Raw genomic sequence first — 19,844 nt, 5'->3', positions numbered from 1 at the left:
CCCAGAGCTTTGAAAGAAAATGTCATGCATATTATGGCACACCCTCATGCTTCGCCCTTCAGTAGCTTCCCAGCGCACTTAGAACGAAATCTAAAGTCTTGAATAAAAGCTCAGATATTCACTGTGCACCCAGACAAGACAGTTTCTGCTCTTCATGGTGCCCTTCATGGAATACCATGCTGGGCTGACATGCTTATGCTGAGATCTGGAAACAGTTTTACTGGCACAAAACGGGTTAAACCATCTGAACTCTGAGCACACTTGTCCTTGTAAAAAAAATATTGTGTATTATGATTTACTGTTTTCAGTTTTTCTATTAATAGTCCTTTTGATCTTTGTTTATTTGTTTCATTATCTGGTAATGCTCACAAAGGCTATCCAGTAACAAGCACCGAAGTTTAAGAAACATTTATATGGAAAAGCTTAAATTGATTGGAATGACTTAGATATAGAGCACCCTTATTTAGTTTTTGTATGTAGTATCCAGCTGGGAAAACCCTGGCTTTCTAGAATCATATTTATAAAAAGTTACGCTGGACCATTGTAATGCTTTCAAAACACGAGCCACATCTTCAGCACCTTGGCTGGATTTGGGGTCTTGGCTTCCCAGCCTGTTTTCGCTTAAAAGGAAGGTGTGTGTCTGTGTCTGTCTGTCAGGGTGGGGGCAGCTTTTCCACAGATGGCTCATCTTGCCCGTGTTGCACAGTATTACACACATTATCCGATTGCGTCCTCACGACAGCCCTCAGCATCACTGTTTAATGATTGAAGAAATCAGGGTGTAGATGGGTCTCTAGATTTTCCAGAGACCATGCAGCTGGGAAGTGGACAGGCTAGGGTTAAAACCCACACAGTGGGATTCCAGAGTCCTTGCTCTTTCCCCCTCCTTTACCTGCCTCTCTGTTACTTGGTCAAGCACTGTTTTAGTAGGGCCCTTTAAGATATTATTTCACTTACGTCTCATAGTCACTCTGTGAGATGACTAGTCCCGTTTTACAGGTGAAGAAAGTGAGGCACAGAGACTTTAAGTAATTTGTCCTAAATCACCCCACTAGTACTTGTAAGAATCACTGTTTGAACCCAGTTCTTTCTGACTCCGTAGATCGTACTCTTTCCACTGTCCTCTGCTGCCTCTATCTGCTAGCATTTTAAATCAACTTTGAATCCCTTACTAGCTGTTTTAGTCTATTTTTGCCTTTTTTTTAGGTTATTCTATATTTGTTGTTAAGGGTGATCTGCCAGATTGTGAAGCTGACCAACTCCTGCAGATGATCAGGGTCCAACAGATGCATCGACCAAAACTTATTGGAGAAGAGCTAGCACAATTAAAGGAACAGAGGTAAAACCAAACCTGCAGCCTGGAATATAGGATAGCGTTTTATTGCAAGAATTAAATTTTCATGCTTACATTGAATGTGCGGTCCTTTTATTATTGGTGATTTTTTTTTTTTAGTAAAGTTTATTGGTTCAAACTTGAATCAACTCTGAATTACTTAAATATGTTAACTTAGATTCACGTCGCAACGCAGTCTTATATGCCAGACAATGTATACGTTTTGTCTTACATAGAATTTTTGGTTTGTAAATGTCTTTATGTTATATCTGAAATAGAAGACTGGTCCGCAGTTATCATCAGTGCCTTTGTTCTTTAGAGTCCAGAAAACGGATCTGGAACGAGTCTTAGAAGCAAACGATGGGTCAGGAATGGTGGACGAAGATGAGGAGGATCTCCAGAGGGCCCTGGCGCTGAGTCGCCAAGAAATCGACATGGAGGATGAAGAAGCAGACCTCCGCAGGGCCATTCAGCTCAGTATGCAAGGTATGGACGCCCCGACATGCACTTTATCTGTTGTCGAAGAACTGGTTCAGATTATTCTTAGATCCCTGAGAAGTTAACGTACTGTTAGCAGAAGTTCTGAGACAGTCACCACAGAAACAAGGGCTGTGTCCACTCAGCCGTTCTTTCAGATTTCTTTTAATCCAAGTAACTTTTTACAACCTATGGTATATTAGCATTAGTTATATTTCTGGTTATTCTATTTGGTTATAATACAGTACTAATACAACAGTAGACTAAGGTTAATGTTTGTGGAGGTCCGTTGACCCTGACCCAGACCAGCTGTTTTATAAATATGCTATTGGACATGAAGGAAGGCCTGGACAGAGAGTATAAACTGATTTTACAAAAATCTAACACTTAGTGGCCATGCAACTTAAAGCTCAAGGCCATGCGGTGGGCCCGCTTTTTTAGTGCTGGAAACCCATCAGCAGAGTGTGAGGATTTAACCCCTCGGAAACCAGGCTGCGGGAAGTGTCTGAGACGTAGCTCGAGGTGGCTTACTTAAAAGTGTGAGGGTTGGTTTTGGTTTTGGTGTTTTTGGTAGTTTTATTTTTTCTAATTAACATGAATTTGTACTTTCTAATGAAATTACTCTAGCAATTGAATTCCTTAAATACCTATAAAATTGAGGTTCCTTTAATATAAAGATTATCCTTTTTGTGCCGTATTTCACCCTGAATTTCTCATGCCTCCTGGCACACCGCTGAGCACTCCACGTGGTGTGCAATCCCATTTTTGATTCATAGAGCCCTGCTGGATTAGCCCAATAATGGACAGACACCACTCTTATCATTTTAGATATTTTTGTGTATTTCACTCTTGTTCCCACTTTATTTTACAATTTGTGCAGAATCTCTGGTCTGTGCGGCTATTAAGTGAGAACATGGAAACATAAGTTGTTGTAGTACCCAAATGTTTGGGGATAGCGGAATACAGAGAATGGGTTTGTTTTGTGATCATCCACAAGTTGCTTTTAGGAATTCTTTGCCTTTGAAAGTGTAGGTTCATTTCTAATAAGTTAAAAAGAGCACACAAGTTTGGTGTCAACGGCTCTTCCTACCGAGTTGGTCGTTGGGCTTCTTTCCTCCCCTCCACCTCATCACAGATGGCGACAGCTTTGCTCGCAGTGGACACAGGTTAAATTTGAACCACCTTATTCAGATTTTCCCTGGGCCTTTCAGAGCCTTTCTTCTATTTACAGAATAGTAGCAGAATGTTTTTAAGAAGAAAACTTTACAAAAACTTGCTCAAATAAGTAGAAACATCATTTCTTGAATTGGTAAATAAAATGACTTTTTTGTTCCATTTCTTTTGTTTTCAGGTAGTTCCAGAAATGCATCTCAAGATATTCCACAGACGTCAGGTACACATCTTACTTCAGAAGAGCTACGGAAAAGAAGAGAAGCCTACTTTGAAAAGTAAAGTAGTTGGTACAATATTAAAATTGCATATTTAATATTTACTTTGGCTATTTTGTCTATTTATAAACGTACAGCTTTGGCTTAAACTATTTATTTTATTTAGGATTCTCTCCTTTTACAAAACTGGTTACTGCCTGAGCCCTGTGAACATTTGAATGTATTTTTTAAAAAATTTACAGCAAATAAAAACTGAAATGAAACGTAGTTTTAGGGAAAAACTTTACCCCAATACTAATGAAATAGGGTGAAGGACACCCTGTAAAATTTCAGTCATCAAAAGAAAATGGAATTGGGCCAAAACAAGAACAATGCTAACGATCCTTTGAATGTGCTGCTTGGTTTCCTAACCCTGCAGAGTTCTTCTGTCAATTAACAGGAAAACAGCATTTGCGTTAGCAAGCACACTCCCAAATAGAGGTGGTGGTTAATTGCTGTACTCGTTGCCACTATGAGGGGGGTACCACAGGCCTGTCAGCATCGGGGATGTGGGGGCAAACCATAAATCAGAATCATCAGCTCTAAAACCTGACTTTGATCCTGGCTTTGTAAGGTGCTCTCAAAACAGAAATTTCACCCTATAATAATATCAGCCTTTCAGTCACTATCAGTGACAAGCCTTTTTCCTTTTTTCTTCTTTAATGATAAAGCTCCATCTTAGAGATTACAAAGTCTACAGTAGGTATTCAGATCCTGTGATCCCAGGTCAGAAAACAAAAGGCCAGTGGCGAAATCTGGCCTTTATTTATTGTATTTCATAAATGCTAAGATGCACATATTTTCACAGTTCAACATCTCTGCAACTAAGAAGCAGCGTCTTACCATCATAATTGGCAGTATTTTAGCAGTATCTAAAATATTGGAGCATTTTTCATTTGATGGTGTAATGAAGATAATATTTACCTTCTTTTCTGTTTGTTTTTTTTAAGTCACAACTCAGAAGTATATGAAGGAAAGTTCTGATCAACTGACATCCTCTTAATGTGAGATATTTCTAGTCTTTGTTCAGTGACAGATTAATGCATTAGATATAAAATTTCAAAATAGTGCTTATTAGTGCTTTTCACTTCTTTTTAAATTTTAAAATTAGCTTTATTTTTTAGTTATGATAACTTCAAGTTTATATAAAATAGAGAAAGCCGCATAATGAAGCCCTGCTTACCCCTTGCTTGGGTTTAACAGATATCAGCATGTGGTCAATGTTGTTTTTTATGCGCCCGTCTCCCATGCTTTCCGCTCTGCCACCCCTAAGCTGGAATTATTTTGTGACAAATCTAAATCATCATATCACTTCACCCATATTTATTTCAGTGTGTGTGTAAAATATATGTTTTTTTTTTATACAGAGTCAAAGGCTACTGTCACACAATAATGTTAATAATTATCACCTGATAATTATTAATGAGAATTCTATAATACCATCAAATATCTAGTTAGTGTTCAAGATAACTTAAAACTACTTAATTAGATAAAAAGTAATATTCCAGAAAGTTTATTTTAAGACATCTCAAAATTGAAAGAAAACATAATAACACTAATAGCTGATGTTAGTGTTTTGGCCCATTCTCTTCTGTTCACACAGACACACATATAATGTATATTAGTTAGACCCATTTTCCCGTGATAGTAAATATTTTTTTAATAGGCTGAATATTTCATAAAATGAATATATGTGACATAATTGTGTATAACCCTTTTGACTTTTGCTATTATAATTGATAGGGCAGTGAACAGTGTGCTGACTCCATGCCTCAAGTCTCTTGCCATTTCTTCTGATTGTCCTGAGGATGTCAGATTATTGAGTTAAAGGACATGAGCTTTTTTTTTTTTTTTTTTTAAGATTGGCACCTGAGCTAACATCTGTTGCCAATCTTACTATTTTTTTTCTTTGCTGCTTCTTCTCCCCAAAGCCCCCCAGTACATAGCTGTATGTTCTAGCTGTAGGTCCTTCTGGTTGTGCTGTGTGGGACGCCGCCTCAGCATGGCCTGATGAGCGGTGCCATGTCCACACCCAGGATCCGAACCAGTGAAACCTCCACTGAAGTGCAGCACGCAAACTTAACCACTTGGCCACGGGGCTGGCCCCTGGACATGAGCGTTTTTGAGGCCTTGGTATAGATTTCTAAACTGCTCTCCAGAACAGTTCCCAAGCAACACTTCGACCATGCTTCTTTCCGACTTTGCTTTTTGCCAGAATAAAATGGTCCCAATAGACATGCTTTATAGAGAAACTACAAAATTCACAAATACATGTAAGAAAGGAAAAATGTCTTTTGTTTTTAAAGTTCATTTTTTCTTTCTTTCTTTTATTTTATTTTATTGAGGAAGATTAGCCGTGAGCTAACATCTGCTGCCAATCCCCTCCTCTTCTTGCTGAGGAAAACTGGCCCTGAGCTAACATCCTTGCCCATCTTCCTCTACTTTATATGTGGGATGCCTGCCACAGCATGGCTTGACAAGCAGTGTGTAGGTCCACACCCAGGATCCAAACTGGTGAACCCCGGACTGCTGAAGCAGAACATACAAACTTAACTACTGTGCCACCAGGCTGGCCCAAAAAAATCTTTAAAGTATAAAAACAGGCTGGCCCCATTGCCTAGTGGGTAAAATTCTGCGTGGTCTGCTTTGTCGGCCCAGGTTTGTGGGTTTGGATCCCTGGCACCTACCTACACCACTTGTCAGCCATGCTGTGGTGGCAACCCACAAATGAAATAGAGGAAGATTGGCAGCAGATGTTAGCTCAGGGCAAATCTTCCTCAGCAAAAAAAAAAAAAATACATTTAAAAAAATAAAGTATAAAAACACATCACTCTTTTACTTAAAAATATTTTTAGATTTTTTATATTAAAAAATGGAACTTCCAATAAATTAAACGTTTTATAGTAGATAGGATAATACAGTAACATTCCACAATGACTAAGTAAGTTATAATAAGCACAATGCCATCGATAACTAATACAGATGTCTTAGTCAACCTGGCGCCCTTTTTAAAATGTTTGAGCATTGGTATGGTTCCTTCCTGATTGGAGGGGAGTTGATTGTGTAGGAAGGTGTGGAGGACGTGATGGTTTCCAGCTTCAGCTTTTCATCCTCTGCCTCCTGGTTTGACCTTGAAAATACTGGTGGGAACTTTCTACAGAGTGACGTGTTGCTGAGAAGAGTTGAGAGCTAACTCCTTGGTGTTTCTTTTTTTTTTTAATAGTTTTGCTTTATTTTTTTGTTTTTATTTTATTTTTTTCTTTTGAGGAAGATTAGCCCTGAGCTAACATCTGCCACCAATCCTCCCCTTTCTGCTGAGGAGGACTGGCCCTGAGCTAACATCCGTGCCCATCGTCCTCTACTTTATACGTGGGACGCCTACCACAGCATGGTGTGCCAAGCGGTGCCGTGTCCGCACCTGGAATCCGAACCAGCAAACCCCAGGCTGCTGAAGGAGAATGTGCGCAATTAACTGCTGCGCCACCGGCTGGCCCCTTGGTGTTTCTTTTTAATGTTGGCACTCAGAATCTTACAGGACTTATTAGGAAAGGAGTTGAGAAACTAATATTTGCGTTTCACTAGAATTCCCAATTCCTAAGCCTAGATGGGTCCTTGTCCCTCTAGCTTCCATCTTTGGGAACTTGGCTCCGAAGTTATCAAGCTGACTCTTCCCTCTGACCCTCTCCAAACCGTCCCTGAGGCCAACTTGTTATTCATTCAAATTGATCGAGTTTTTTTCCCATAGAGTATTTGAAGCTTCATACTTAATATAGTAACCACAGTATTCATTCATCGAGCATAAAAATACTGTTAAAAATCTACCTGTTACAAATTCATACTTTATGAGTAAGAGTTGTTAATATTTTCATAGCCATGATATTTTCTCCAGTAGTAATCTTGAAAGGCATTTTACCTATCATAAAACTCCGAGCAAAACTCGACTGTGTCAGCTATGTCACTGCCTTAACTCACATGTTATGAGCATCAAATTGGGCAATGTGTGTGAAACTGTTTCGTAAACTGTCAAGTATTCCACAGATGTGTGTTAGCCTCATTAATGTCTCCTCTAGATGTAGCTCTGAGATGATGAAGATTCTTTCTTTCTGTCACTAAAAAACTGTTTCCCAACGAGCAGGGGAACATGTTTTCATGGTCCTGGATTGCTCTGATTTTCTGATTGCCTGAAACTTGAGCCAGTACGTCAGTGGCGTGGTACAGTTTATCAGGGTTCAGTTTAACAGACAGAAACTATCAGAGGTGTTTTAAGCAGAAAACTAATACAGAAATTAAGGGCTTCCACAATCTTAGGAAGAACTGGAGGTGCAGGCTGTGGGCCAGGCCTCCAGAATTCCAGACCCATTTGTTGGAAGAGCTTTGGACACTGCCCTCCTTGGGACGATGGGGAATCAGGATATTGAGTTTAAGGACACGCTGCTATAGCTGTGATCCTAGGATCAGGACGCTGTCACCACAGTTGCCCAGACATGGGAATATGAAGTCTGCCCCCCGCAACTGTGGAGAAGCGGGGTTCTGGGACTGGCATTGCCGTGACTTGACTTGCCCGAGAGAAGATCCTCAGCAGCAGGAGTATGGCTCTGCCTCCTCTCTGCCTTTTAAATCTCATGTGAGTGTCTAATGGTTTCCAGAATCCTGCTGTAAAGCTATCTAAGGTGCAGTTCTGAGCTTCCCAGCCTCTGTACGACTGAAGGCACATTAGAAGCACCGTGGGAAGGGATGCTAGTGTTCTTTGAACATGCTCCGTCTTACGGTGTCATCACATATGAAAGGTGTCCACATTGTTTCAGACTTGGCAATTCATTTACTTCTCACCTTTCATAAACGTCAGGTAGAATAAAGGTCCTCCCTCTGAGGTCACTGTCTCACCTACCCTCCCTTGCATTCTGACGTACTTCCTTGAGTGGAGGGGGAAGAGGGCTTGGAGAGAGAGCTGATGTGCCAGGCACTCTTCATAACTCAGCCTGTCTTTCTCGGGCTGGGTTCCAGAATCGGGTTATGCTCCTGGGAACGTACTGCCCATGTGTACATCATTAGCCATGCATCCCAGGGAGTCATAAACCTATCCAGATGTCAGTATGCTGACTCAAAGGTCAACAGGGAGGAATTGCAATTCCCACTGGTTGAATTTTCTTTGTTCCTCATATTTAAAACACAAGGTTAAGAGGGACCCTGGAAAAAAATGTGCTGTTCTGTTAATAGTGTTGCTGGTAATTAAAAAATCCTTGTATGCATTTTTTGACAGCTAAAGCTTCTCACTCAGACTGTCAGCTGTTTATAAATTTGTTTCTTTAATTTTCAGCATATATGCGTGTATATATGTGAAACAATTTTAAATTTACATAAAAGCATAAATAGTTCACAGAGCTCCTTATACCCTTCACCCAGATTCCCTAATTATTGACATTTCTGAACCGTTTGAGAATAACTTCCAGGCATGATTTTCATTACATCTCAGTACTTCAGTGTATATTTCCTAAGTACAAGGACACCCTTGTGTATATTTACATCATAACCGTCATGTTTAAATGTTTTAAATTGTGGATTTTTATGATTTTCTCCTTTTGGGAAAAAAATACAGGGAGAGCTTATTTTAATGCAATAGATACTACTGAAACTTGGTAATGCATATTAAACAGTTGTTTTCATTTCTTTCATTCATGAAGTATTTGGCATTGGGGAAACAAACAAGAAAAGGTTTGGGCTCTTGTTAGCTTACACTCTAAAGACAGAGACAGACGAACAGAAGAATATCAGAGGGTGATATGTTTCTGCTGCAAATTCAAACACAGTGCTGAGAGAACCAGAATGCCAGGTGGCTCCCTCAGGTGGGGTGGTCAGGAGCTGTATCTCTGAGGAGGTATTTAAGCTCAGATGTGAATGACAGGAAGGAGCCAGCCATGGAAAGATCATGTTAATGGATATGGTAATTTGAGATGCTTTATCTTCTCAAAGGTGCTTATGTTCACTGACTTCCAGCAAAATTAAGGATCTGGAAACCAACATATTTGCATAAAAATAGCTACCAGTGAATCCTTTTTTTTTTTTTTTAAGATTGGCACCTGAGCTAACAACTGTTGCCAATCTTATTTTTTTTTTTCTGCTTTTTCTCCCCAAATCCCCCCAGTACATAGTTGTATATTTTAGTTGTGGGTCCTTCTAGTTGTGGCATGTGGGACGCCACCTCACTGTGGCCTGATGAGCAGTGCCGTGTCCGCGCCCAGGATCCGAACTGGTGAAACCCTGGGCCTCCAAAGTGGAGCTCGCAAACCTAACCACTCGGCCACAGGGCTGGCCCCCCAGTGAATCCTTTGGTACAATGTGTTATTTTGTGGTAAAAATACCTACCTATTAATTTGTCTGATAAATTCCAATTTTATATCCAGGTTTCCTAGGATCAGCACTGTGATACTTTGAAGCAATATATATATCAGACTGATTGTTCTTGCGTTTTTTTGTGGTGTTCATGCCAGTGACTCTTTTGTTTTGTGGAACCTTTTCCTACATGAATAGTTTTTCTCAGGGCGTATTTATTCTTAGGGTTGGTTTTTCTAACGTACGTTCCCTTTTGAATGTTCAGGCAGCAGCAGCAGCAGCAGCAGCAGCAGCAGCAAGAGCAGCAGCAAGCTCCACCAGGCCAGTTGTCCCATCCGTGTGAAAGGCCGACCACAAGCTCAGGAGCACCGGGCAGTGATCTAGGTACGCCTCTGACCGCCCATCACGTCTGTTACCTGCACCCTCTGTTGGACACGTAGGCTCCGTGTGATTTGGGCTCTACAGGCTTTTTTCTCCTTTCTTTAATGGTATTGAAACTCTCGAAGGAATTTGTAATCTACTAAATTTTCCTGGATTAAGGAGCAGGCTGACTAGAGCACTCAATGAAGGTTTTGCTTTAAAATGATAAACACTACTTGCAACTTCACAGTAATTACTACATTCTGCAAAGGTTCCTCCAAGCTAGTAAATATTAGTAGGTGGGAAATAAATACATTTTATGACCTGGAAAACTAAAAACACCTGAGTATAGTCTCAATAGCAACAGGAAGTCCAGAATTACTTCTCAGGCCTTGGTTTAATAGGTCTTAAACTTTGGCCAATTATTGTTAGTAGAAGTTGAGTGAAAAAGAAAATATAGATGACAAAGGACTTGTAAGCAGAATATATAAAGAACTCTGAAAACGGAAATAAGAAAACAACTCAAGAAAATCAGCGAAGTATCTGAACAGACACTTTACCAAATAAAATATATGGATCACAAATAAGCACATGAAAAGATGCAAATTAGTACCACAATGAGATACCATTACACACCTGTAAGAATGGCTTAATAAAAAAGTAAAATCAGGGGCTGGCCTGGTGGTGCAGTGGTTAAGTTCATGCGCTCCACTTCAGCAGCCCCGGGTTCGCAGGTTTGGATCCCAGGCGCAGACCTAGCACTGCTCATCAAGCCATGCTGTGGCAGCGTCCCACATATAAAATAGAGGAAGATTGCCACAGATGTTAGCTCAGTGACAATCCTCTCCAGCAAAAAGAAGAAGATTGGCAACAGATGTTAGCTCAGGGCCAATCTTTCTCACCAAAATAATAATAATAAAATTGACAATACCAAATGCTAGCAAGGGTCAGAGCAAGTGGGACTCTCAAAAATTGTTGGTAAGAATGTAAAATGATAAGCAACTTTGGAAAACAGTTTAGTATTTTCTTATAAACTTAAATGTTAACCATGTGATCCAGTAGTCCCACTCCTAGATATGTAACCAAAAGAAAGGAAAACTTAGGTTCACACGAAAGCTTGTATGTGAATGCTTATGGCAGCTTTATTCATAATTGCCAAAACCTGGAAACTGTCTAAATGTTGTCCTTCACCTAGTGAATGGATGCACAAACTATGGTACATTCAAACCATGGACTACTATTTAGCGATAAAAAGGAATGAACTGTTTTTTACCCTACTCCTCCTGCTAGGTACAGCTAACTACCCTGGGCATTTGTGTAAAACAAACATAAGAAGACTCTGAAAGGTAGAGAAGACAGACTGGCTGGGAAGCTCAGGACCAGAGGAACAACATAGTAGTGAATGGCCTGGCTTTTCTTGTTGCCTCATCTGTCCTGGATGTGGTGCTAGAGAAGCCATGGGCGCAGACCAAGAAGAAAGCCCCAAGAAAAGCCTGCTCAATGTAGCCAAAAGGGACCCCCTTGCAAGACAAAAACTTTTCGATAATAAACACTCTAGTCCAGCCGAACTAGACTAAGTAAATAAACTGGCCCTACCGCCACCCCACCCTGTCAGCCAAGGCCAAGTGCGAGCCTAGACTTGTATCCCCACCTGGCAGTAACGAGGCACATCTCCCCCTTCCCCTGGCCAGGTGGTGTCAGAGAAAGCCAAGTGGGGAGCTGGGATTTGCATTCCCTCCAGGAGACATCGAAGCCCCCTTTCCCATGGTGTCAGTGGTCATTGGGAGCCTGGACTTCCACCCAGTGATGAGGAGGCATCCCTATGCCTTCCCGTCTGGGTGGTATGCCTAGTGGAGATCAGGACTGTCACTGATTCAAGGCAGTAATGGGGCCACTACCACAGTGTCAGTAAGAAGCAGTAACGAGGCATTCCTACCCCTCCCAGTCAGAGAGAGATCAGTGGAGGACAGTGGGAAGCAGAACTCCCACGTGTGTTCAGCAGTAATGATCACACACCCCTCGCCATATCTGGCAGCAGCAAGGCAGCACCCCTTTTCCCCCACTGGTGCTATGTTGGAGGAGGCCTGCTGAAAGAGAAGACCTAACTAAGAGTCACGGTCTTGTCGCATAATACCAAAAGGTGCAGGATTCAGTCGAAAATCACTTGTCATATCAAAAGCCAGGAAAACTTCAACTTGAATAAGAAAAGACAATCAAAAGACACCATCACCAAGACGACACTGATGTTAGAATGATCTGACTTGGATTTTCAAAGCAGTCATTGTGAAAATGCAACAGTGAGCAATTACAAACATGCTTGACAGAGATGAAAAAACAGAAGGTCTTAGGAAAGAAAAAGAAGATATAGAGGAGAACCAAATGAAATTTTAGAACTGAAAAATGGCAATAGCTGAAATTTTAAAACTCAGTGGGTGGACCCACCAGGTGAATGGAAGGACAGAGGAAAGAATCAGTGACCTTGAAGACAGAACCATAGAAATTACCCATTCTGAGCAACAGAGAGAATTAGACTGGAAATAATTAGTGGAGCCTTTGAGACCTGTGGGACTATAATAAAAAATGTAACATTTGTGCCTTGGGAGTACGAGAAGGACATGAGAAAGAGGGTGGAGGTGACGGCTGAAAATTCCCCAAATTTGGCAAAAGATACAAACCTACAGATTCAGGAAGCTGAGTGAATCCCAAACAAGATAAAGCCAGAGAAATCCACACGAAGATACATCGCAGCCTAACTTCTGAAAACTGAAGAGAAAACAAGAAAATCTTGAAACCAGCCAGAAACACCTTATCTGCAGCAATTTGCGTGACAGCAGGTTTCTCATCTGAAATCAGGGAGGTCAGAAGGAAGCAGCACAACATTTTTCTAGTGTGGAAAGAAAGGAACTCTCAACCCAGAGTTCTGTATCCAGTGAAAACGTGCTTCAGGAATAAAAGGGAATATTAGAGAATTTGTCACCAGCAGACTTACCCTAAAATAATGGCTAAAGGAAGTTCTCTAAGCAGAAATGATAAAAGAAGTAACTTGGAACATCAGGAATGAAAAAAGAACAATAGAATAAAAATATGGATAAACGCAATAGATTTTCCTCTATTTTTGAGTTTTCTAAATTATGCTTGATGATTAAAGCAAGAATTATAACATTGATTTGGTTTTTAGTGTAAATATAGGAAGTCTTTAAGGCAGTTACATTATAAATGGGAGAGTAAAGGGATATAAAGGGAGGTAAAATGTCTACATTTCATTTGAACTGGTACAGCCACTCCAGACAATAATTTGGCAATTTCTATAAAAATGGAACATACACTGACCGTACAACCCAGCAGTTACACTCCTGAGCATTTAAACTCAGAGAAATGAAAACTTCTGTCCATACAAAAATCTGTGTGCAAATGTTATGGCACCTTTATTTGTCATAATCCAAAACCAAAATATCCTATGGTAGGCGGATAGTAAGCTGTAGTGGATCCATACCTGGGGTGCTACTCATGATTCAAAAGAAACCAGCTGTTAATAGTGCAACAACTTGGATGAGTCTCCATGGCGTTATGCTGAGGGCAAAAAAGCAATCTCAAAAGATCTCATGCTGTATGATGCTATTTGTGTAACGTTCTAAAATGACAAATTTATATAGAGAGAGAATAAATGAGTGGTTGCCTGTAGTTAGGGAAGGTTGGGGAAGAGAAGCGGGTGTGAATATGAAGGGATAACAGGCGGGAGATCTTTGTGGGACCATAACAGTTGTCTGTCTTGAATGTGGTAGTGATGGTCACACGAATCTGCACATAGGATAAAATGCCTTAGAACTACACCCAACATTGTACAGTGTCAATATCCAGGCTTTGGTTGGAGCTGTCATCAGTGAGATTTAACTATTGTGTGAAATTGAGCCAAAGTGCACACAGGACCTCTCTGAACTATCTTTGCTACTTTCTTTTTTTTTTAAATGCAAGAGCCTAATTTTTTATTTTTTCCTTTTTCTCCCCAAAGCCACCCGGTACATAGTTGTATATTCTTCGTTGTGGGTTCTTCTAGTTGTGGCATGTGGGACGCTGCCTCAGCGTGGTTTGATGAGCAGTGCCATGTCCGCGCCCAGGATTCGAACCAACGAAACACTGGGCCGCCTGCAGCGGAGCACGCGAACTTAACCACTCAGCCACGGGGCCAGCCCCTCTTTGCTACTTTCTGTGACTAATTATTTCAAGGCAAATTTTTTTAAGTAATGAATTGTCGATATACACAACAAAGTTATATTTTCTTTCACTTAGCATAATGCATTTGTTTTCTCTTTTTTTTTAAAGATTTTATTTTTTCCTTTTTCTCCCCAAAGCCCCCCGGTACATAGTTGTATATTCTTCGTTGTGGGTCTTTCTAGTTGTGGCACGTAGGACGCTGCCTGAGCGTGGTTCAATGAGCAGTGCCATGTCCGCGCCCAGGATTCGAACCAACGAAACACTGGGCCACCTGCAGCGGAGCGTGCGAACTTAACCACTTGGCCACGGGGCCAGCCCCGCATTTGTTTTCAAATACAAAATAAATGCATTATGTTAAGTGAAGGAAGCTACACTCAAAAGGCTACATACTCACTGTGATTCCTTTTGTGCTGAGATGCAGGAAAAGGCACAGCTATAGGGTAGAGAACATATCAATGGCTGCCTAGGATTAAGGGTTGGGCATTGACCACAGAGGGGCAGCGTGAGGGGACTTTCTCAGGCAGTGGAACAGTTCTGTATGGTTGGCGATGGTAGTTGTACAACTCGCTGCATTTGTCAAAATTTATAGAACCCTAAAGAGTAAATCTTACTCCATGAATTTTTAAACAATTTAAAAAAAGGAAACTATAGTAGTCAAATAGAAATACATATTCTAAGAGCTTACCTTTTGATGACTGAGAATTTTCCAGAAACTTCTAAGGATACATGTGTTTTCTTTCCCAGCAGGTGATGCTATGAGTGAAGAAGACATGCTTCGGGCTGCTGTGACCATGTCTTTAGAAACTGTTAGAAGTGATCTCAAAACCGAAGGAAAACAATAATACCTTTTACAAACCATTTAGATGTTCATACTTTCCAACATTATCCTGTGAGTTAGGGTCCATTTTGGTAATGTGTCACAGAGAGCAATGTTCAGCAGAGGAAATAAGACTTTTAGGTGGTTTGCAAACAAAAAGATGAGAAAGTGGAAAAATGCGTTAGTTGTAGGACTAAATAATGATCCTCCAAATACTAGCCAAAGAGGCATTCAGCAATTAAAGAAATTTGAAATAGTTTTCTAAATGTTCCTTTTTCTTTTTTGAATGTGCAATATCTAACGTGTCTAAAATTAGGGCATTTTTCTTGGATCTTTTTGCAGACCAACTGATTAGCTCTTGCCACAGAACTTTTTCGATACATTTTGTTTTCTTTTCCTCCCTTTGGTCTAGGTAATTTGGCTCACTTTCATCATCTAATCATTGCTTTTATTTTTTTGTTAACCAAATTGACCTTTTAGGACAGTGTTTCATCTGTGTTGATAATAGTAACGGTTCCAGAAGGACAAGCTGTTCTCCCTCTAACTATGTATCGTGTGCTTGGGTGTTTCCTTGTGTTATTTTCTCTGATCACAATTCCTCTGTGACTTGGTTTTCATTATTTTTCTACAGCTCTTTTGAAAGATGGGGACCTTTCTTGAGGTTTTGTTTTTTCAGCCCTCTAAGATGGGATCATTATTTCATGATTCTGGTGCATTCCCAAACTCTGAAATCAGCTCTGCACAAGTATTTGAGAATAAATGAGCCTTTTTTAAATGTGTGCGCATGTCCTTTCCCAGTCGCTTTACGAATGTCTTCTCAATCCTGTCCGAACTTCACAGCTTTGTTGTGACCCTCTTTCCTGCACCTTATTATTTCCTTTCTTCTCCAGCTGAGAAAAATAGAAGCATAGTATGCAAGCAAGTTTCCTTCTGCTATAAGACTTAGCATATAATACCCATCATGAATGTGCTAGACAACATTTGGCCTTCAATGATAGTAGCAGTTTCCTTTTGTTCTCTCTCTTGTGACTGCAGCTTTCTGTTCTGGTGACAGCTGAGCCGTGGAATGTAGAGGTCGGCTTCCGCTGTGCGTCTTCTAGTAGGTATAGCTTGCCAGAGATGATCATCTGGAACATGAACATGATTTACTAATGAAATATATTTAAATTTATACTGTAATTTGACACTTGCATCATGTTTAGATAGCTTAAGAATGATAGAAGTCACATGGTACTTAATGGTCTGTAAATAAAATCTTTAGTTTTGATAAACATTCTCTAATTGGGATGCACATGGAGTTTCTTGCTGGGTCAATCCAGTGGTATGATTTTGGTGAAAATTACCCATGTCTCTGAAATGGTGTTTTAGATCTGTCGTCTACTCCCCACGCCTCATTCTCCATCCCCTTTTGAAGCCCTTTTGAATGTCGAATTGTTCATAGGCTAAAATTTAAGAAGAAATTTCAGCCAACAACTTAAAAAAGTATAGTATGTTGCCATGTTGGTGTATGGCTGCACGTATTTTATCAGGGAAATTTTTTTGACCTAGGATTTATTGCTAACTGAAAAGAGATGAGAAAATGCCTTTTATTAATGATTATGAAATAGCTTTCTCTTAGATAGAGACAGATTTTTTAGTCATTATTTTGTGCCAAATGAAGTTTTATGAAGTTTCCCTTACATGAAATTAGACAGGTTTACTTTAAAATCTAAAGCTTTCTTTTGACAATTGAAAATGTTTCAGAAGAATTTTAAAACTTTAGAACTGCAAGGGGTGGTGGAGTTTCGTACTACCCCCTCAGGATTTACAAACCAAAATATTTTAAGACTGAACGTTTCTGTAATTATCCCCAGTTTGCTGCTCATGTTTCCCGTGGATATTTGGCCTATACCTTTTCCCATTGAAAAATTACACTAAGCCTTTTGTACACTTGAGTTGACAAACTTCCTGATATAACAATGAGAAAGCAGATATGCATCTGAAAGTTTCAGACTTCGAGTTTACAGAGTTCTTAGACTGCACGCCCCTGTGACAGCACTTAAGGAAATAGGACGTGTTGACCTTCGTTTGTTAGGGATTTTTTTTAAAGCAGAGCTGAGCACACACTGGATATGTCTGAATGTGTTTCTTTAGTTTGTTGTGAAATCGTTCTATTTGGCAGGCAGAGCCAGAGTCACTGGTGAACTGCCATCATCCGTGGATCGGCTTAAATTCGTTTGAACCTTTAGATTCCATTTCTTAATTGATTAGCCGGTATGAAAAGATGCCAATGCTCATAAATCATAAGCACAGTATCAGAGAATTTAAAAGTTATACAAAGCTATAGTTCACACATCAGGAACTGCTGTTTACTATAAACCACCTGCAAGAAAGTCAGGACCAACAAAGTCACAGTAACTGTCCTGCTAAGAACTTTATTTATATAAAGATTTCCATTCTGTTTTATCAATTGGGAACACCTTAATGTTTAATATTTAAACTATTGGTATCATTTTTCTAATGTATAATTTGTATGACCAGGATAAATACATGCAGTGGCGATGCTAGTGGTATAAGTAAAGTTTAAACAAGCTTTGGAAATACTCCTTTCATATTTTGAGATGTCGTGGATTTAATAAGTAGTTATTTATATTTTAAAAAGTCAGAGTAGTTAACCTCTGATCTAAAAGCATCAACATACATTTTTTTTTTACAGTAATTAACATAGAAATATTTCAGTAATGTATATTGTTTGAAGAGGTTGCTGCAGGTAGACTATATTTCAGCTCTAAGATCTTGGCCAAATAACTTACAATCCACAGGATGTTTAATGAGGTGCTTTTCTTCTTTAAAATTTGATTTTTCTTAAGACTTTATTCATGCCAAAGTTAGTGAGGAATAAAGCTCAGAACTAGTTGAGGATCATTATATGCAAAACTACCAGTAGACCACATTGTTTCATTTAATATTAAGTTGAATAAAGTGAGTTTTATTCCAGTCAAAGCCTCAATCACATTTTTAATGTCTGCAGGTTTGACACTGTTTCTATAGTATCATACTAGTGCCAAGATTTACTGAATGTTTTAAAATTGGCCCAATTGACCTGTGCAAATTAAAAAAAGAGTGATTCAGTGCATAAGCAAAACGTAATGATTATAATTGAAATATCTCCAGTTAAAAAATAAATCTTGATGTTTTCAATCCTTGAGAGGATTCAATAGTTAATATTGACGACTTCATATTAAAAACTTTATCTGCAATTGGAAAGGCCCATGGCCACTATCAAAGTACATCGTTTGTTGTATCTGAGCCCTAACAAGCGTTTAAATGTATACATGATCTTCCAAAATGGTCTGGCATTTTAACAATTAATGCTAGTAACATCACGTCTAAATTGAGAGTAATTGGCATGTTTAATAATAATAGTGTATCGATAAATTTTTAAGACCATGGCTTCGTAAACAAGGTGGGGGAAGCATTAGTGAAATGTATGTGAAATTCCTGATCTGTTGCGGAAGCACTTCAGTCGTCTCTTGCATAGTTCAAAGGTGAATGTTTCCAGGAATTTTTTTTAATGTTTGTTTTTTTTTTTTTAAAGAGGAAAACGTCTATTTGAATGTGATTATCTAATTTCTGCAACACTGGACTAGTAGGAATAACTTTTTAAAAATTACTGTTCTGTATAAATAAACTTTGAAACTCAAGTACAAAAAACATCTGAAATAAAAAGCATTGTCTTTTGGCCATGACACAAGTGCACTGTGGCAGTGCCATTTGCTCAGGACCCAACACTGCAGCCCTTCTGTGTGTGCTCCTCTCTCTCTGAGTTCTTTTGCCGTTATTATACACACGGGCCTTCCTGTCTGGTCCTTAGAAAAGCCGGGCTTCCAAAGCACTGTTGAACACTGAGGATTCTATTGTTAATGTGGATGTTTGATGAGTTGTATTTTAAATATCAAAGATTATTAAATAAAGATAATGTTTGCTTTTTTATTTCCGTTTTGATGTGTTTCTTGTTAATGCAGAGCCTTGCTTTCAAAGTATGGTTGGAGGACCAGCAGCATCTGCACGAGCTAAGAGCTTTTCAGAAATGCCATTGCAAGGCACACTCCGACCTACTGAGTCAGGGCCTGCATTTTTAACATGGGGCCCAGGGGATTCATGTGCCAAGTGCAGTTTGAGAAGCATTATGTTATAGACTCGGTAAGGAATGAAGGAGGCCGTGGGAGCCCACTGATGCTCCATTCCAGCTAACTGCTACCAAAGCACCTGTTATTACTGGATCTCTGATCTTTTCTAAGAGAAGCTAAAAATTCCAAATTTTTATTTGAAATCTGATTTTTAAATATTGGCTCAATTGTGTTTTTAACCCTTAGAGCCAAACAAAGCACATGAGTAAGAATTTTTAAGAGTGCTATTTTCCCTCACTTTATCCAACGCTGGACACTACACTAACTGTAATCATGGGAATCCACCTGGACTGACTGAGGATTGTAGAATCCTCAAGTTTTATGATGAGGCTGTATATCCATATTAGCTTGAATTTGGGTTGGGCACAAATTTTGAAAGATAAAAGTTTCAAATTGATTACATGCATCTTTTAGCATAACTTCATAGCTTAGAGCTTAGAAGGACCAATTCATTGTTTTGGATGCCACCAAATGGCTCTGGTCTCACCAACACTCACCTGTGGGCCCCATGAAATACAAATTGATTTGAAGGCCCATTTTATATGTTAGCTAGAAACTTCATCTTTTATAAAAATTAGGGAATTTGGGGGTTGTCCTTATCCTGAAGATTTGCATATTTTAGGATCCTTTTAATCATTTTGTGTCTGCATTACCAAATGCTCCTTGTTCACTTTATAGGTAATCTGGGTCCAGCTGACCTCTCCAGCCTGTACTCTTGC

The 19,844-nt window shown here is 39.6% G+C and overlaps 1 protein-coding gene across 7 annotated transcripts in view; it reads left to right on the top strand.

Moving 5' to 3' along the window:
* ATXN3 (ataxin 3) overlaps positions 1-18,928 on the top strand; it is a 36,455-nt gene extending 17,527 nt beyond the window's left edge. For 2 of the 7 annotated variants that reach the window (XM_023627708.2, XM_023627709.2), the window contains exons 7-11: positions 1,207-1,339; positions 1,653-1,819; positions 3,162-3,258; positions 9,833-9,951; positions 14,884-18,928. In XM_023627708.2, the coding sequence (XP_023483476.2) occupies positions 1,207-1,339; positions 1,653-1,819; positions 3,162-3,258; positions 9,833-9,951; positions 14,884-14,981 (614 nt within the window). In that variant the 3' untranslated portion in view covers positions 14,982-18,928. 7 annotated transcript variants of the gene reach the window in all.
* Positions 18,929-19,844: the final 916 nt, after the last annotated feature.

This window comes from Equus caballus, chromosome 24, assembly GCF_041296265.1.
Source record: "Equus caballus isolate H_3958 breed thoroughbred chromosome 24, TB-T2T, whole genome shotgun sequence".
Lineage (NCBI taxonomy): Eukaryota > Metazoa > Chordata > Mammalia > Perissodactyla > Equidae > Equus > Equus caballus.
Note: the sequence above shows the minus strand (reverse complement) of the source record. Positions and strands in the feature narration are given on the sequence as shown.